This window comes from Tarenaya hassleriana, unplaced genomic scaffold (genome assembly GCF_000463585.1).
Source record: "Tarenaya hassleriana unplaced genomic scaffold, ASM46358v1 Cleome5, whole genome shotgun sequence".
Taxonomy (NCBI): Eukaryota; Viridiplantae; Streptophyta; class Magnoliopsida; order Brassicales; family Cleomaceae; genus Tarenaya; species Tarenaya hassleriana.
In genome coordinates, this window is record NW_010967707.1 from 3,984,339 (window position 1) to 4,000,485 (window position 16,147).

The following is a 16,147-nucleotide window of genomic DNA, read 5'->3' on the forward strand; positions in this document are numbered from 1 at the left end:
AAAAAAAAAATCATCGGAAGAGGTAAGATAAATCCAATCTCAATCTTGGTTTACTAAATATAGATATTTTTAAATTAATTAATTATTTTATTGTTTAAGGTGTAAAATGCTAGTGAATCCTAATATTAAAATTGAATTTTACATATTTAATCGTCCATATTAACGAATAAAAATATTAATATGTTTGCGAAATATAATCTATGCGATGAATTTATATATTATATGTCTGTATTGTACAAAAAACTCGTGTTCTTTTTTATGGTAGTGGATAGTGATTTGTATATTAGATTGAAATTCTTTAGTTCATTTTATTAATGAAAATATCCTTTCATAAACTCGCTATTACTTCTTACAAGATTACTTCAAATTATGTTATTCATATAAAAATACTTGTTGGAGACACAAATACTGAGATATTTCGATATTATTCCATAATTATAAATAATTATTTAAATATTAATACAAATTATTCAAGATGTTTTTTATTTTATAAAATCTAAAAATATGAAAATTTATATCATTCAAATAAAAAAACAACGGCAATTGTCATTTAACAATAGTGAACAATTTACTAAATGAAAAAAAAATGTGGATGGGAAAAAAATCAATGAAACGATAAAAGAATAGTGCCATATTCGTTTCCGAATAATAAAGTATAATTAATTTCATTTAAAAAAAAGTTACACAAAGATGTGCCCTAAATCAGTCGGAATAATATTATTATAAAAAAGGGTTAATTCCAGAAAAATACCCCAAATTGAAATTTTTTTCCATAAAAATACCCCAATTAAAGATTTAACTAATTAATACCTTAATTTGAAAATAATTGCCAAATTCATTCCCGACATATCACGGTGTTAACTTTCCGTTAGTGACGCCACATCAACTGACATCTGGATGCCACATCAGATTCAATTAATTTAAATAAATTATTTTAATGTTTAGTTTTTTTCAAATATATACCCAAATTACAAATTTCATCTAAATATATCCAATTTTGTAAATATCTCCCAAATTGATATCCAAATTTATAATATGTTTCAAATTGATAAACGATGTCACATGTCATATAGATAAATAACGATGTATTCATTCATATGGTAAAACAAGATTAAAAAAATACCAATAACTGTAATAGATGATCAAATACAAAGATATCCGAAAGAAAAATGCCCTAATAGAAAGATATCCGGACAAAAAGGCCTAATAAAAAAATTTCAAAAAATTGGTATAATGCTCAGTCACTTTAATTTGGAAGACTCGAAGTGGGTTGACGTCGAGGAGCCTTGAACGGTCTACTGGTGAATGGAGACACATAAGTTTGACTGGGACGAGAACTATTGGTGTTGCGAGGAATGAGACACAGGTGGGAAACCGAGTTTTGGCTCGATTGAGTCGGGTTCGATGTACCTTATAACAAATACACATCAAACGAATAAAAAAACACATGTAAATAAAGTGACATAATGAAATAATCAAAATTCCATACCAATAGTAATATTCTGTGCAGTATGTGAGGTACCTGAGACTGTCACCGATATCTTGGGTCTACCTCTCAATCGTTTAGGACCGCATGGAGCATCTACCGGATCATTTTTACATGATTTTTTTGTGTGTCCAACTTGTTTACATCGCCCGCATGTAAACACTCTTCCATGCTTTGACAATTTTCCACTCTTTGACGGAGACTCATGAGGGTCCTTCTTTCGATTATGTTTCTTAGGTCGACCCGGCATTTTTCTCTTATCCGGCACACCTATTAGAGGCTTGTCAACTTTTTGCCACAACGGTTGACCATTCACCGGTAAAATGTTATTTTCATACATAGCCACCCATCTTGAAGTCAAGAAATACTCCGAAATATAACTATAAACATCAATAAAAAAACATCAGTAAACAAATGCTGTGAAAATGAGATCAAATCAATAGACGTTCTACTTACCCAGAAAGCTTGTCTTTTTTAAAGTTGATGACAGCAAGGCTATGCTGACAAGGTACGCCCGTTAAATCCCATTTCCGACAAGCGCAACTATGTCCACTCAAATCAACAGAGTAACTGATGCCAAACTCCATTACCTCATATATACCGCGACCACTCGGCGTTACAAAACAAAACCTTGATTGGTTTCTGCTTTTTTCCAATTCTATCATTGTTCTTGGAGTGAATTCAGTGATACATTTACCTGAAACCTTTGACATCTTTGCAATTCGCTTCATTGTTTGTCTACGGATATCTTCTAACATGTCAATCATTGGCTTCTTTCGTGCTTCTTTTATGGAGTTGTTGAAACTCTCGGAGTGATTGTTGTGAACATCCTCACAATGCGAGTCCTTATTAAAGAAAGCTCTACACCAAATCTCTGGATTTGTACGCAACATTGCTCCATATGCTAATGGGTTGATAGTTTTCATTTCTTCCATAGCATTTTTATATTGACCTTGATGGTAACTGTATACTGTCTTCCAAAATATATCCTTCAAATCAGGACCCTTGAAATTTTTCTTCCAATTTGCATACATATGTCGTGCACACATACGATGCTCAGCACATGGAAGCTCGTATTTCACAGCATTTATCAAACCCTGTTTAAGAAATATAGAACTAATTAAAAGTAAGTAGTAAAATTTCAAATCATTGTCTGATATAAAACACATTACATACCTTTTGTTTGTCGGAGAGAAGAGTCAGATTCTGTCCATCTCCAAGACCTAAATCAGATTTTATCTTACGGATGAACCATGCCCATGTGTCTTTGTCTTCAATCCGTACTACAGCCCATGCAATTGGGTAAATGTGATCGTTGGCATCTCTACCAATCGCAGCCAATAACTCCCCTTTCAAGTCCCATTTAAGGAAGCAACCATCCAAGCCAATAACAGGTCGACAATATTGTTTCCAAGTGTCGCGGAGAACCTGAAAACAAATATAAAACCTATCGAACACTTTCTCACCTTTAAAAGTTGCACGGACTATTTCTGTGGATGTGTTAGGATTGGATCGACGAATCTCTGCCTCGTAATCCCAAAGCTTTGCAAATTGAACCCTCTGATCCTCCTTTACTATCTGCAACGCAATTTGTCGTGCCTTGAAACATTTGTATGTCGACACCGTGAGATTATAACCAACCTTCAAATCATGTTCCATCTGTGAAGCCTTGTATGATGGTAAATTCCTGAAAACTTCTACATACATCTTACCCAAATGTCTCATTGTAATCATCCCTGAGTATCCATTAGCTGGGTGACTGTGATGAGGATGACAAACTTTAATCATCCACATATTTATGGGTTTCTCCACTGAACAATAAATCCGCCATGGACAACCTCCTGTGCGACAAACTGCAGCGTATCTGGGACGTTCTCCCCGGTCACACCTAGACCATTTCACATCAAATTGACTCTTCAAAACATATTCAAACATTGCTTCTTTGAAATCTTCACATGTTTTGAATGTCTGACCCAAGTAAAGAAGGTTCTCCACATTTGTTTGACTTTGTCCGGTTGTCACTTGATTTTGTTTTCTCCGATACGGAGCTTCAAATTCTTTCCATTCCTCATCTGTCTTCAAAGGTGTTGTCGGATAGGTTTCATCATCACCTTGAAATTCCTCTTCACTGATATCGTTATCTTTACTTTTTTCAATTTCATTAGCCACATTAGCCATGCTTATTTCAATCTCTGCACACAAATCATCATCATCAATTCTATCATTCTCAAAACAAACCTCCACATTAATTAACCTTCTTCATCTGCAAAATTCTCTTCATCTTCGTCATCACCAATATTACCATCGTCGTCGTCGTCATCATCATCATCAATATTATCCTCATCTTCTCCAGCATCATTCTCATTACAACCATCATCAACGATATTATCCTTAACAAGTGATGTTGACTCTATAGGCTTTGTTTGTACTTCTGTTTGCGATACCTTCTTAAAACTCAACAACCTAAAACCAAGTCGAACCGATAATCAGAAATCCTATATGTCAACAATCTTCTTAGAACCCAACAACACAAAACTAAAAAAAGAATCGATATCCAGAAAACCTAGATTTTGACAATATATTGAAACGTTTCAGAACTTACATTTTGAATTAAAACTTCGTCTTCGACTGAAGGAGAGACGGATGTGAGATTTGGATATGCGACAGAGCTCCACGTCGCCACGCCGTTCAATCGGCGAAGAGAAAGAGAGAGTTAGAGAGAATGGAGGCAAATGAGATCGAATATGGTAAGGATTTTTTAGGTTTAGGTTTTTTTATTCCATTTTAAGATTTTATAAAACTAATTTCAATTTAAATGAATTTCTTTTGTTTACGTGTCTGATGACAAAATATTTTTTAATAACGTGGCATCCAGTGTGTGTTGACGTGGTGTTACTAACGAAAAGTTAACATCGTTATATGTCGGGAACGAATTTGGCAATTATTTTCAAATTGAGGTATTAATTAGTTAAATCTTTAATTAGGGTATTTTTATGGAAAAAAATTCCAATTTGGGGTATTTTTCTGGAATTAACCCTATAAAAAATTCTACATTTATAATTAATTGGGCTCAAGATTCTACTATGGGCTTGAAAGATGAATTATTGGATTGGGAACATCCCACCATTTCGTTTGCACTAACGGGCCTAAGCAAGACCCATCACCATCATCACCACCACCATATATTATATCATTATATATATATGTATATATATTTGAATGCGAGAACTACATTTAATTAATGCGATTAACGTCAAGATCAATATGTATATTTTGTATTGTTTACATAATGAAATTGCTAATAATTGAATATATATATATATATATATTTTGTAAACCATTTAATTCCAATTATTTGTCTAGAGTAAATAATTCTGAATATCTAAGGATTTCATTCCTTTTTTATATAGAATCTGATGTATCCGAAACACATCCCAAAAATGCAGAGTATTTAGTAGTAAGACAATAAATTTTATTTTCCGAAAAAGAAAAAGCAACCATTTGAAGAAAATCATGTATTAGGGAACCATATAAAGTTTCTATATGGAGTATTATATGTCTTTTTAGAGACACCTATTTAATGCAGATGCCGTTTATATAATATGTACATAAAAATATATATATATTCAGAGATAAATATTAGCAATTTCATAAAAGCAAAGAAATATACAAATACATACCTTTCAAAGTCAAAAGAGTGTTGCATGCATTTCCTAAACTGTAACATTCCATAATTAATATTCTGTGATTCAAACTACCAAAAACATTCGCCTCATCTCCTCCCCCACCAACCCTATATATACCCTCATACCATTCACTGTTTCTTCACACACAAAAAAAAAAAACAAAAAGCAAAAAAAAAAAAAAAGATTTGGGGGAAGAGGGAGGGTTCCATCACCATGAGGCCTGCAACGGGTAAAAGAAAGGTGAAACTTGCATGGATCGTCAATGAGAATGCAAGAAAAGCCAGTTTGAAGAAGAGGAAACTAGGGTTGGTGAAAAAGGTTCAAGAACTCACGATCTTGTGTGACGTCAAGGCTTGTCTGATCATTTTCAGCGCTGACGAGGCCGCCCCGCTGGTCTGGCCGAATCCCGAGGTGGCCCGCGGCCTCCTCGACCGTTATTTCGCGTTACCCGACATCGAAAGGAGCAAGAAGGCGACCAATCAAGAGTCCTATCTAAGGGACAAGACGGGAAAAGCTCAAGAACAATTGCTCAAGAGTCAAAAGAAGAACCGAGAAGCTGAGATGGATCATCTAATGTTCGAGATAAACAACGGTAATAAAAGATTATCAGATCTATCTACAAACGAAGTCTATAGCCTGATCTCGTACTCGAGGGAGAAGATCGGGTTATTGAGGAAAAGGGGTGAGTTGATTCACCAGCCACCACTACGTAACGTTCCGGGCCTTCCCAACCAGCCGGCGAACAGAGATGCAGCCGCGGGAGGGGAAGGAAATGGTGTTGGTGCTAACCCTATGGACGACCAAAATCAGTACTTGATGGATCAATGGATTTTCCATCCAGCCGGTTCATCCACCGTCGCCTTGCCCCTTTCGGTCGCTCCTCCGACTGAACAGCAAACGATCACTTATCAAGACGATCCGACCTATATCCAGATGGGTATATCTCTACAGCAACCTGGGAGCTTTCTTCCGGCCCAAGGAAACGGCGGCAGCAGTAGCAGCACAAACCCTAATCTGGAGATGAGTCTGATGTCTGCGCAGAATTCTAATGTAAATTTCAACGGTATGTCTCGTTTAGCAAATCATCCGTCCTACCAGAGGATAATGAACATGAATCTGAACAATAACAGCGACAACCCGAGGGGTGAAACGAGCTTAGTTCCCATGGGACTTGGCCTTCCCTCAATTGGAGGTCATTCACGTGTTCAACCCATGATGATGAGCCATTTGCGATCATTCCATTCAAATTTTACTGGCAATGAACTCGGAATGATGGGTGCTGCTGCAAGAGAAGGAAGTAGCAGTAGAGCACCATTCAGAAGTGATCTGAGGTTGAACCATCAACGCAATCGAGGAGAGAGCAGCTCGGCCGGTGGGGCCCTGAGGCTGCAGCCGCCTGGTGAAGGGTCATCATCGGTTCCTCGAGATGTGGATATGGACGGTCCTTCCGGTTCGAACAAGGATCCACCTGATCAGTGACTATAATATTCATATATATATATCAATATCTAAAACTATGTTGGTTATGTCTCTTTGGTTATTTCATTTTTGGAGTCGTTGTCATTTCATTTGTCAAGTCGTTTTAGATCTTTTTTTTTTTATAAAAAAAAAACATGTTTGGGCTTCGACATCTTAAACAGTTGTTGTTGTCCTGTCTTCATCTCAGTTATGTTCTTATAAATGAGATATTGTTTTTTTTTTCCCGCAGTTTTATTTTTATATTGTTTTTTTCTTTCGTTCATCTGTCTAATACGCGAATGCTTCATTTAATTAACAAGCTCGAAATGATGTGTGTATGTATATATGGGTCTTTATATACATATAAATACACCTAAATACATCTGTTTGTGAGTATATATCCTACTCTTTTGGGACTTTATAAGAACTTTGTTAATTTTTGTGTTAGATATAGTATTAACGGTTAATAAGTGAATTTGGGTTATTCCGTTATGATTAATTTAGATTTGGTTTTAATTTTGTTTGATTGGATTCGATTCGGTTAATAAATCGGTTCAATTCCGTTAAAAATCGAACCCTTTATTCACCCCTAATTCGTCTCTCTCTTTTGTTCGCTCCTCTCGGCTTTAGCGACAACGGGTTTTATTTACTATGGGCCATTGAGGCCCATTAGGCCCACTCAAAATAAAATATATTTTTTTTAATAAAGCGTGCGAAAAATCTTTCTATTAACTTCAGATTTATATATGTGTATTCGAAATATCATCCCTAATTATAAGAATGCATTTCATTTCATTTCATTTCTCCTTTTTTTTCCAAACTATACTCTGCCATAATGTAATTAAATCTTGTTACCGTGGAACTATAACTATTTACATAAAAAAGTCATAAATGCAAATACGAATTACCCTTCAAATTATTTTAAAAGAGAAAAAACTCGTTGACCCTTCACACATTTAGAACCACATTATATAAATAACGACTAACCACCAGATTAGGAAGCAAATTTAATATACAGCATATACACCACTCCAAATCACCAAAAATAAAAAGGGCTCGCTTAATTAAAAACGTTGACTTGAAAAACCTTCGATAAAACGTGCAAACCCATCATCACATCTCCGACCAATTACCAAAACCGCCGCCGCCGCGATGAAGCCGGCGGAGCCGCCGGACTCGGGATGGCTAATCAACACCGGAAATATCGCCGGATTCGCCTACGGGATCGGAGTCTCCATCGGAATCCTCCTCCTCATCACCACGATCTCCCTCGCTTCTTACTACTGCACCCGCAACCACCTTTCCGCCTCTCCGATGACCACGCCGAGGAGCCGCAGACGGCGACAGACCAACCAGATGTCTCCACGTGGCGTCATCATAGCCGTCGAACAACCCTCCGATGACCAGCAGCCTCCTGATGTTCTAACGGTGGTGTCGGGTTTAGACGAAGAGACGATTAAGAGCTTGCCCAGGATTCCGTACGAGGAGGCGAGGGAGAGTTACGGTCGGAAACGGGAAGCGAGTACGACGTCGTGTTGCTCGATATGTCTTGCGGATTACAACGACAGAGACATGATTAGGGTTTTACCCGACTGTAATCATATCTTTCACGACAAGTGTGTCGACCCTTGGCTATTTCTGAGCTCCACGTGTCCTGTCTGCCGGACTTCTCCGTATCCGTCGCCGTCACCGTCTCCGGTCGCAGGAGTTATTCCTCGTGGTTGACGTACGGAGCCCCGAAGTAACCGAGGAGTGAGATATAACTTCTTTTCTCTTCCTGTTCTTATTATTTACATTTACATTTTTTTTCCTGAAAGGTATAAAGTTTTACTTATTTATTTTTTCACCAAAGGAATTTACACTGAAGAATTGTATTAAAACGTGGGGAAAGCGTTATATTGTTGTAATAACATGTAACTAAAGTCTGACAATCATACGGTTGTTAATGGGTAATATACTCCAGCCGATTGTATATTATATATATATGAGTATAATTAATTTTTAAGAAGAAGGTAACAAAAAAAAATACATTTAAGAAAAAAAACCGGTCGTTAGTTTATTTATTTATTTAGTAAAATCAGCTAAGAATGTTCATTGAAGTTGGGATATGAGTTCAAGAAATTAGATGAACTTACATCATCGCACGTTTCATGGCAATGTAAAGGCAAGAGAGGCATTATCGTTATTGTTAACATTTTCTCCATGCATAAAAAAATAAATGTTAAATGTTATTTAATGTAATTTGTGTAAATAATTCATTGATACACAAATGGGTCTTGTTTCGGCCCAACGCTATTATGTTCAACCCAACCATTCTCATCTCCATCGGCAGAAACATTTGCAACAGAGAGTTTTGAAAAAAAAAAACATATAAAAAAAACTTTACCACAAGCATTTTCCCTTCCCTCACTCCTCTCCGCCGCTTCTGCTCAGACAAAGGCTCTCTCTACGCTTGCGAATTCGCCACATCCATCTCTCTCTCTCTCTCTCTCGAGCTCCGATATCCATTTCTTATCTCCGTCGGTGTGTTCAGAGGTATGTGTGTTCTTCGCTTTCCATGGCGTCCGAAGATTCATTCACATGGTTTAGGTTTAGGGTTTATCCATCGGGTTTTTCTTCTTTTTTTTTTTTGGCTTTTTTCATTCGAGTTTCTCCTGTTTACTTTGAACATATTCTCTTCAGTTACTGTATGGAACCGTTGGTTGTAAAGGAGAACAGCGACGTCGGCAACGCGCTCGCTCCTACTTCGTCTTCGCCGAAGAAGAAGCGACGGATCGATCACGCCGATGGATCCGCGGGTCGCGCCTGTAACCGCGGCGGGGTCGGCCTAAACAACACCGACGGTAGTGGCGGTAGCGTTGGGGAGACGCGGTTGGACATGGCTCTTGGTAACTCGAACCATCAGGAGATCGATGAGGATCTGCACAGTAGGCAGCTTGCGGTTTATGGGCGTGAGACGATGAGGCGACTTTTCGCTTCCAACGTACTCATCTCGGGATTGCAGGGACTCGGTGTGGAGATTGGTAATATGTTTTTTCTTCTTCCATTTCTCTGTGCCTTGTTTGTTCATCTCATTGGTTTCAGCTAGTGATCGTGTTCCTTATTGCCCTGCATGTAACTTGTGTTCTTGTTTGTTGGTTGTGTTGAATGATTGGTCATTGATGTTTTATGATTTTGTATAAACATGGGTTTCTTAATGCATTTCTTGGTTGATTTGCTCGATTTGTTAGATATATTCTCCTGCAATTTTTGGCACTTCAAGTGTAGTATCTATAATTCCATTGAAGGAGTTAGCGAGGCTTAATATGCATGGAGGGTTTATGCTCTTGTTGCTATTTTCAAAATGAGTTTTTTTTTTCTCTTCTTCTGTTTCCTTGTTATTGATTTAAGATCTTTCTTCATATTATAGCCAAGAATATTATTCTCGCTGGTGTGAAGTCGGTGACCCTTCATGATGAAGGAGTGGTTGAGCTGTGGGACTTGTCAAGTAACTTTGTCTTCTCGGAAGATGATGTTGGTAAGAACAGGGCTCTTGCTTCTGTTCAGAAGTTGCAGGAACTCAACAATGCCGTGGCTGTCTCAACTTTGACTGCAAAGTTAACCAAAGGGCAGCTTTCCGGATTCCAGGTTTTCAATCCATTACATCTATTTGGCTATTTCTCGTTTTTTCTAGCCATCTCATGTTTTAGATAGAATTTCCTTGTGCAATACCTTGTTTGCCAAATAAACTGATTCATATTAGATATCTGGTGGGTGGTTTGTTTATCTGTTGGAATTTCTCTATGTAGAGGATACTGGGATGGAGGCATTTTCTCAAATGTGACCCACTGTATTTTTCTTGTGGATGCAGGCTGTTGTATTCACAGATATCAGTTTTGAGAAAGCAATTGAATTTGATGACTACTGTCACAGTCATCAGCCTCCTATTGCCTTCATCAAGGCTGATGTGAGGGGCCTTTTCGGGTCTGTATTTTGTGATTTCGGACCTGAGTTTACTGTTCTCGATGTTGATGGAGAGGAACCCCACACAGGAATCATCGCATCCATCAGCAATGAAAACCCTGCATTTGTTTCGTGTGTTGATGACGAGAGGGTTGAGTTTCAGGATGGCGATCTCGTAGTTTTCTCCGAGGTTGAGGGAATGACGGAACTGAATGACGGGAATCCAAGGAAGGTGAAAAACGTGAAGCCGTACTCATTTACCATTGAGGAAGACACAACTAGCTATGGGTCATATGTCAAGGGTGGTATTGTTACTCAGGTGAAACAACCGAAGGTGTTGCATTTTAAGCCACTTAGACAAGCACTGAAAGATCCGGGCGATTTTCTTTTAAGCGATTTCTCGAAGTTCGATAGGCCACCGCTTCTGCACTTAGCTTTCCAGGCACTCGATACGTTTTTGTCTGAATCAGGCAGGTTTCCAGTTGCCGGGTCGGAAGAGGATGCTCAGAAACTTATAGCAATAGCAATTGACATTAACGAGAGTTTGGGTGATGCCCGGTTGGAGGATGTTAACCCGAAACTATTACGAGCCTTTGCATTTGGAGCTAAGGCTGTCCTGAATCCAATGGCTGCCATGTTTGGTGGCATTGTTGGTCAAGAAGTTGTGAAAGCTTGCTCTGGGAAATTTCATCCACTCTTCCAGGTAATAACCCTTTTCAGTGATCGCATCGCATGTGTAACTTCAGCTTGTTGAACTGTATATATCATCTTTACTCGGTGACATCATACCGAATTGCTTGTTTTTTGCAGTTCTTTTACTTTGATTCGGTGGAATCACTCCCTATGGAACCCCTTGATGCAATCGAATTTCGACCCCAGAATTGCCGCTACGATGCCCAGATCTCTGTTTTCGGATCCACGCTCCAAAAGAAACTCGAAGATGCAAAACTTTTCGTCGTCGGAGCTGGTGCTCTCGGATGCGAGTTCTTAAAAAACTTGGCTTTGATGGGTGTTTCATGCGGCAGTCAAGGGAAACTTACGGTCACTGACGATGACGTCATCGAGAAGAGCAACCTCAGTCGTCAGTTTCTCTTCCGAGACTGGAACATCGGACAGGCGAAATCCACAGTCGCATCTACAGCTGCGGTTTCCATCAATCCTCGCCTCAACATCGAGGCTCTGCAGAATCGTGTCGGCCCCGAGACCGAGAATGTCTTCGATGATGGCTTCTGGGAGAATCTGACGGTTGTGGTTAACGCCCTCGATAATGTCAACGCAAGGCTTTACGTTGATTCGAGGTGTGTGTATTTCCAGAAACCCCTTCTCGAGTCGGGAACCCTCGGCGCGAAGTGCAACACGCAGATGGTTATCCCTCACCTAACCGAAAACTACGGCGCCTCGAGAGATCCTCCCGAGAAACAGGCCCCTATGTGCACGGTACACTCGTTCCCGCACAACATTGACCATTGCTTGACATGGGCTCGGTCCGAATTCGAGGGTCTACTCGAGAAAACTCCCGCTGAAGTTAATGCCTACCTCTCGAACCCAGCTGAATACACGAATTCGATGCGGAGTGCGGGTGATGCTCAAGCTCGGGATACATTGGGACGTGTCCTCGAGTGCCTCGAGAGAGAAAAGTGTGATTCCTTCCAAGACTGCTTAACCTGGGCTCGTCTCAGGTAAATAAATGCTCTTCTCATAGCCCTTTTGATTAAGTAGTGTTCGTCGAGTCGTTCTCTAACTCGTTTCTTCGGTTACCAGGTTCGAGGATTACTTTGTCAATCGTGTGAAGCAACTAATCTATACATTTCCCGAAGACGCCGCCACTAGTACAGGGGCTCCCTTCTGGTCTGCCCCAAAGAGGTTCCCTCGCCCACTCCAGTTCTCTTCTTCCGACGCCAGCCATCTTAGTTTCGTCGCAGCTGCTGCTATTTTACGCGCCGAGACATTTGGGATTCCGACCCCCGACTTGGTCAAGAACCCGAAGGAACTGGCGGAGGCCGTGGACAATGTGATAGTGCCCGATTTTGAGCCGAAGAAAGATGCAAAGATTGTGACGGATGAGAAGGCTACAACGTTATCTACAGCTTCGGTAGATGATGCAGCAGTAATCGACGAGATGATCGGGAAACTCGAGCAGTGCAGGCAGAGCTTGTCTCCAGAATTCAGGATGAAACCGATTCAATTCGAAAAGGTTAGTCAACAATGGTTTCTTAACTTCTTCTAAATTTAAATAGAATTTAACTTTGGATTCGTAATTCGACGGTGTTCAGGATGATGATACGAACTACCACATGGACATGATATCGGGGCTAGCGAACATGAGAGCGAGGAACTACAGTATTCCCGAGGTGGACAAGCTGAAAGCAAAATTCATTGCGGGAAGGATCATACCCGCGATTGCGACCTCGACCGCCATGGCGACGGGACTCGTCTGCCTCGAGCTCTACAAGGTCTTAGATGGATCACACAAACTGGAAGACTACCGAAACACATTTGCGAACCTTGCCCTACCGCTATTCTCGATAGCGGAGCCAGTTCCGCCGAAAGTGATCAATCACCGTGACCAGAGCTGGACGGTGTGGGATCGATGGGTCGTTCGGGGTGACCCGACGCTGCGGGAACTTCTCGGGTGGCTGCAGGAGAAAGGGCTAAACGCGTATAGCATATCGTGCGGGAGCTCGCTGCTCTTTAACAGCATGTTTCCGAGGCACAAGGAGAGGATGGAGAGGAAAGTAGCGGATCTCGCTCGGGATGTCGCTAAGGTCGAGATCCTGACTTACCGACGGCATTTAGACGTCGTGGTGGCTTGCGAGGACGACGACGATAACGACGTGGATATCCCTCTGGTGTCTGTTTACTTCGGCTGAGGAAATTTACCGTTAAATCTCTCTGTATGTTGCGTGAGAGATAGTTATACTTTGAGGCTTTTGGTTTGGAGTGGAAAAAAGGGGAGGAAAATACTAAACCATTTTGTTGGTTATAATCGCTCGGGGTGCAAAATGAAAATGTTCCACCAAATCCGTTGTGTCATATCTTTTTAGCTTATATTTTACTGGTTATTTTTAAATATGGATTTTATAGGTTTTAAAGAAATCTTAAATTTAATCTCGAATAGTTTCGTAGTCCTCTTTATATGCAATCAATTTAAATTCGATTAATTTCGTTTATATATATATATATATATATCAATTGATTCTGTTGGAGTATGATGATGCGATGTACGAAAAAAAAATTACAGGGATATTGAATCCATTATTGGCGTACATTCCTACGGTACAACCGTACAAATACAATGTCGTGTTGTGCTCGAACCACAGAATCGATATGACCTTATAGTCTCTCTCTCTCTCTCTCCGACCATAACACTAACACACGACAAGTTCCTGTCTCCCTCTACTCTCTCGGCCTCTCCCCCGCGCATCCGCGATTTCAGGTATCGGCTTCTTCCTTTTGCCTCTGAATCTTTCCGTCACTTTTTTTTTCCTGGTTTAATCATTTCTCATCTTCTCAATTTACTTCCTTCAATTCTTAGTCCCCGTGATCTCTTGTCTTATCATGTAATAATCAGATGAATAATGGGGGAGATTTCGCTTTCTTTCCTTTCTCGTTTTTTTTCCCGTGGGGATCCATGAACAGAGACCATATCGGAAAAATGGGCTTAATAATCTCTCCTGTGGGGTGTTTTACAAGAACCAAACTTTGACTTGTTGTATTCGAAAGGATCTATGTCCGTCTCGGCATCTGTTGAATTTTGAAGCTAACCCTAACCGGGAAACCCCGACTAGCTCTCCGACCATACTTTAGTTCTGATGATCTCTGTCCAGATATTTATGCATACTTGTAGAGATCACCATGAAACATGAAGATGCTTGGGGGTCAAGAACTTTCTCTCTCACAATGATTAGTCACTTTCATCTTTGATGGATTTAGATTCTTCCCCTTTTCAAGTTTGGTTATTTGGGCATTTTGTTTAGGATCCTATTTTCATAACATTCTCTATCTCTAACTGTATACTTTCTTAGCTTTGGAACATCGATGGCTTCCTTTGACGGGCCGAGTTTCCGGATGAGTGATGGCTCCTACGTGCAGACGAAGGCCATTGACGTCGATCCATCGACCGATCTTTCCCCTTACCTTTCCCGTATACGAGAAGATTCCATCCAGAACGGAAAACGGGCTGTCATCTTCGATCTGTATTGGGATATCGAGAATCTCGACACATCCAACGACAACAAGAACGCTGCTACGAAATGGCATCTATCCGCAGTGAAGCTCAGTACGAGAAAGCTATGTCTCTTGCTCAAGCTACCAAACCCATTTCAGGACAACCTCAAGGATCTGTACAGATTCTTCACTTCCAAGTTTGTAACATTTGTCGGGGTTCAGATCGAGGAAGACCTCGCCTTGCTCAGAGGGAATCATGGGATTGTGATGAGAAGCGCCATGGAGCTGGGGAAATTCGCCGCGAAAGCCCGAGGGACACCCGTTCTTGAATTCCTCGGGACCCGAGATTTGGCGCAGAGGGTTCTGTGGTATGACATGAGCAGGCTGGATTCGATAGAGTCTAGGTGGGACGAGACGGGTTCTAATGAGCATCTTGAGGCTGCAGCCATTGAAGGTTGGCTCATCTTCAAAGTCTGGGATCAGTTGTCACAGTGATTCATCCTCCCAAGTCCAGAAAGTCTTTTTGTTTGTGGGGGTTATGGATTGAATAAAACCGAACAAAAGATGTCTACTTTTGTGTTATTGTTCGAACTAGACGACTTGTGTCTGTTTTTTTTTTGTTCTTGAAAAAGGGATTTTGTGTTGGTTTGCTCTAAGAAGGATCTGCTGTTGACAGAATTTCAAGAACACTCTCCATTGTGGAGCGGTGGGCATTGTAGGGGTGTAGTCATGGATCGGGTATCCGAGTTTTTCGGTATGTTCGATCTTGACTTCGTGAGGTGTAGGCGAAACTAGAGAGTGAGGCGGCTGGCCGATGGCGAGGGGGACGTGGAGGGCGAGCCAAGAATGCGAGAGAGATGTGCCAAGGAGCGAACTGTGAGACGAGACGGAGATATGGGTAATCAACTGACGAAACCTACACTTGAACCCGTAACTTAGATTCTCCAACACCGCGCACCGGACCAAATACCCGTGAGTACCTCGGGTTCAGACACCGATGGCCTGAATAGATGACAATGATGATCGATCCAACCAAAGTGACAAAAGTTGCTCACAGACGTTAACTTCCCGATCAAATTTCTTCATTCACACCATCTCAAGTAAAGCTACAAAAAGACTATGAAACTGAACAAAGTTAAAGACACTGACTACTTCACGGTTAGGTTACAATTTTACATCGTAACTTCATCAGACACCGCAGTAGAAGTAACTTCATGTCGTTGCTCGATGACCCGAGAAGAAGCCTCGAGTCGTTGCTCGATAACCAGAGTAGTATAATGAAACTCTATCTGTAGCCGATGATGAAGAGGCGTCGTCGAGATTATCCCTTTCTTGATATCCTCCTGAAGTTCCCTTATCGGAATCGAGGCCAAGAAGTTCTTTATATACTCCTTGCACGACTCTTTCC

The 16,147-nt window shown here is 40.5% G+C and overlaps 6 protein-coding genes across 7 annotated transcripts in view; 4 read left to right on the forward strand and 2 right to left on the reverse strand.

Moving 5' to 3' along the window:
- Nucleotides 1-1,101: 1,101 nt before the first annotated feature.
- On the reverse strand, nucleotides 1,102-4,240 carry LOC104826793. The gene is made up of 6 exons (XM_010559674.1): nucleotides 4,089-4,240; nucleotides 3,789-3,949; nucleotides 2,663-3,678; nucleotides 1,943-2,583; nucleotides 1,523-1,866; nucleotides 1,102-1,410 (listed from the first exon to the last, which is right to left on the reverse strand). Coding segments are annotated over exons 1-6 (2,328 nt in total). The 5' UTR covers nucleotides 4,091-4,240; the 3' UTR covers nucleotides 1,102-1,246.
- A 1,145-nt stretch (nucleotides 4,241-5,385) lies between these two features.
- On the forward strand, nucleotides 5,386-6,651 carry LOC104827443 (agamous-like MADS-box protein AGL80). The gene has a single exon (XM_010560615.1). The coding sequence runs from the start codon at nucleotides 5,386-5,388 to the stop codon at nucleotides 6,649-6,651; it is 1,266 nt and encodes a 421-aa protein (XP_010558917.1).
- Nucleotides 6,652-7,708: 1,057 nt separating this feature from the next.
- Nucleotides 7,709-8,553, forward strand: LOC104826794 (putative RING-H2 finger protein ATL71). The gene has a single exon (XM_010559675.2). It carries the CDS (start codon nucleotides 7,783-7,785, stop codon nucleotides 8,353-8,355), a length of 573 nt encoding a protein of 190 aa, XP_010557977.1. The 5' UTR covers nucleotides 7,709-7,782; the 3' UTR covers nucleotides 8,356-8,553.
- A 529-nt stretch (nucleotides 8,554-9,082) lies between these two features.
- Nucleotides 9,083-13,642, forward strand: LOC104826795 (ubiquitin-activating enzyme E1 2). Its single transcript, XM_010559676.1, has 7 exons — nucleotides 9,083-9,165; nucleotides 9,313-9,653; nucleotides 10,040-10,257; nucleotides 10,481-11,275; nucleotides 11,383-12,251; nucleotides 12,334-12,766; nucleotides 12,846-13,642. Exons 2-7 carry the CDS (start codon nucleotides 9,320-9,322, stop codon nucleotides 13,440-13,442), a joined length of 3,246 nt encoding a protein of 1,081 aa, XP_010557978.1. The 5' UTR covers nucleotides 9,083-9,165; nucleotides 9,313-9,319; the 3' UTR covers nucleotides 13,443-13,642.
- A 258-nt stretch (nucleotides 13,643-13,900) lies between these two features.
- Nucleotides 13,901-15,417, forward strand: LOC104826796 (uncharacterized protein At5g06450-like). The gene is made up of 2 exons (XM_010559678.1): nucleotides 13,901-14,008; nucleotides 14,598-15,417. The coding sequence occupies exon 2, from the start codon at nucleotides 14,611-14,613 to the stop codon at nucleotides 15,232-15,234; it is 624 nt and encodes a 207-aa protein (XP_010557980.1). The 5' UTR covers nucleotides 13,901-14,008; nucleotides 14,598-14,610; the 3' UTR covers nucleotides 15,235-15,417.
- Nucleotides 15,418-15,777: 360 nt separating this feature from the next.
- Nucleotides 15,778-16,147, reverse strand: part of LOC104826797 — a 3,470-nt gene continuing 3,100 nt past the window's right edge. For both annotated transcript variants that reach the window (XM_010559679.2, XM_019204155.1), the window contains exon 5: nucleotides 15,778-16,147. In XM_010559679.2, the coding sequence (XP_010557981.1) occupies nucleotides 15,912-16,147 (236 nt within the window). In that variant the 3' untranslated portion in view covers nucleotides 15,778-15,911.

What these genes read in the sequence shown, in the direction of transcription:
- LOC104826793 (XM_010559674.1), bottom strand. An exon ending in TTCTCTCCGACAAACAAAAG is followed by an intron (nt 2,584 to 2,662) that starts GTATGTAATGTG and finishes TTTCTTAAACAG; the next exon opens with GGTTTGATAAATGCTGTGAA. An exon ending in AAAAAAGACAAGCTTTCTGG is followed by an intron (nt 1,867 to 1,942) that starts GTAAGTAGAACG and finishes TGATGTTTATAG; the next exon opens with TTATATTTCGGAGTATTTCT.
- LOC104827443 (XM_010560615.1), top strand. Translation starts at nt 5,386, where the DNA reads ATGAGGCCTGCAACGGGTAAAAGAAAGGTGAAACTTGCATGGATCGTC.
- LOC104826794 (XM_010559675.2), top strand. Translation starts at nt 7,783, where the DNA reads ATGAAGCCGGCGGAGCCGCCGGACTCGGGATGGCTAATCAACACCGGA.
- LOC104826795 (XM_010559676.1), top strand. Translation starts at nt 9,320, where the DNA reads ATGGAACCGTTGGTTGTAAAGGAGAACAGCGACGTCGGCAACGCGCTC. An exon ending in AATTTCATCCACTCTTCCAG is followed by an intron (nt 11,276 to 11,382) that starts GTAATAACCCTT and finishes TGTTTTTTGCAG; the next exon opens with TTCTTTTACTTTGATTCGGT. An exon ending in AACCGATTCAATTCGAAAAG is followed by an intron (nt 12,767 to 12,845) that starts GTTAGTCAACAA and finishes GACGGTGTTCAG; the next exon opens with GATGATGATACGAACTACCA.
- LOC104826796 (XM_010559678.1), top strand. Translation starts at nt 14,611, where the DNA reads ATGGCTTCCTTTGACGGGCCGAGTTTCCGGATGAGTGATGGCTCCTAC.